Raw genomic sequence first — 1563 nt, forward strand, 5'->3', positions numbered from 1 at the left:
GGGTCTGCATAATAACAGACGAGTCAAATTTAATAGTAACGAAATTTATTTCCATCTTGGAAATCATACATTCTTTTGAAGAGACTGAAGAGTTGGGTTCGATTAGAAATTCTTCATCGTGACTGGGAACGATTTCCATGATTTTTGTGAGCCAACGTTGATAAACAAGGATGAGTGAAAGAGTGGTTTTGTTTTAGTAAGTGTTTTACGGCACTTGTAACACAAAAAGGTCATAAAGTGCCGAATATTAGAAGTGCTACAAGAGAGTAACAAACACAAAAAAGAAGGATGAGAGATAAGGACGAAGACGTATGATTAGAAAGAAGAAGCAAACCACCCTAGAGCACACGCCAATCACCCTCAAGGAAAGAGTATCTGCAGTGCGATAACACGGATGTAAACCTCTAGTGTCTCTTTTTGAAAGTTGGTAATTGTGGATTTCCTTGAAACTGAAAGAAAAATTAAATCATTAAATGTATCAGCAATCCATTTCTTGTCCACTGTCCAGCCGACGAAAGGTGAACGGCGCCGTCGGTCTTGTACAGTTAACGAACCAATCCTGTAGGTTATTTATAGAACTGGTACACACCGCCGGAAAAGAGGGGACACAATTCTCTGGTGAACACTCAACAGAGATTTAATATACCAGTGACAAAGTCAGTGCTAAGAGTCATAGGGAGGTGCGCAAAGTCTATAAAAAAAATTGCAAGACCATCAATGATTTATTTATAGAGGCACCAGCCATCCATGTCCAGGTGCTGTTTTAGCCTAAAAATTGCAAGGTAGAGCAAGGTAACTAAAACCAAAGTAGATCTACTTTTCACATCTCGCAACAGAAGGCAATATTAAGAAAGGATGTTGGTAACAACAGTAGTAGGTAGGTAGAAAAAAATTGAATAACATGAGAAACAGAAAAAAGAATGTTATACCCATACATTATATTAAAAGACAGTTTGACTGGCTTTTGAGCTTGTAACAGATACTCAGACATTAACAGAAACATCGTGAGTTATAATGACATATACGATTTGGTCTAGTCTACTTACCTGCTGAAGAACTTTTCACATCCATGATGAATGGAACAAAATCGGCTGTGAGCAAGAATTATTTTAGCATAGATCTATATTCTTTTTGCTGGTTGTTTTCTGTGCACCGTGAAACGGTACTTGTAACAATACACCGTTACGAACAATGTCAGTCTTGGAGAGGGTCCACTGGCCTTGTACCGTGTGTATTGCAGAGGTAAAATAACTTAACGGACAGACGACCTTGAGTAGCTTGAGTAGCAATGTAAAGCATGCTCTTATTGGCCTTCCACTTTCGTTCCCCACATAAACAAAGCCAGTAAGCCAGTAATACAAGCATGAGGCATGAGGCATGAGTCAGCAGTTTTCTTGCCGTGTCACTGGTTCACAAACACTACGCCTCGTGGAGTGTGGAGTTGCCTACTTGTGTAGACAGAAACTCTTAGTTCTGCCAGAGAGTTTACAGTAATACTATTACTGTAAACCCTCTCTGGTTCTGCTAATACACACACATTGACACAAGAGCGCACACCAACAC

The 1563-nt window shown here is 39.6% G+C and overlaps 1 protein-coding gene across 1 annotated transcript in view; it reads right to left on the reverse strand.

The window, feature by feature from the left end:
- The window catches only part of LOC106012787 (glutathione S-transferase omega-1), a gene marked incomplete at its 3' end in the record, with an annotated part of 5271 nt that extends 3908 nt beyond the window's left edge, over positions 1-1363 (reverse strand). The window contains 1 exon segment of the mRNA XM_013086750.2: positions 1047-1363. Coding sequence (XP_012942204.1) covers positions 1047-1071 — 25 coding nt within the window.
- Between the last annotated feature and the right edge of the window lie 200 nt (positions 1364-1563).

This window comes from Aplysia californica, unplaced genomic scaffold (assembly GCF_000002075.1).
Source record: "Aplysia californica isolate F4 #8 unplaced genomic scaffold, AplCal3.0 scaffold00500, whole genome shotgun sequence".
In the NCBI taxonomy this organism is placed as follows: Eukaryota; Metazoa; Mollusca; class Gastropoda; order Aplysiida; family Aplysiidae; genus Aplysia; species Aplysia californica.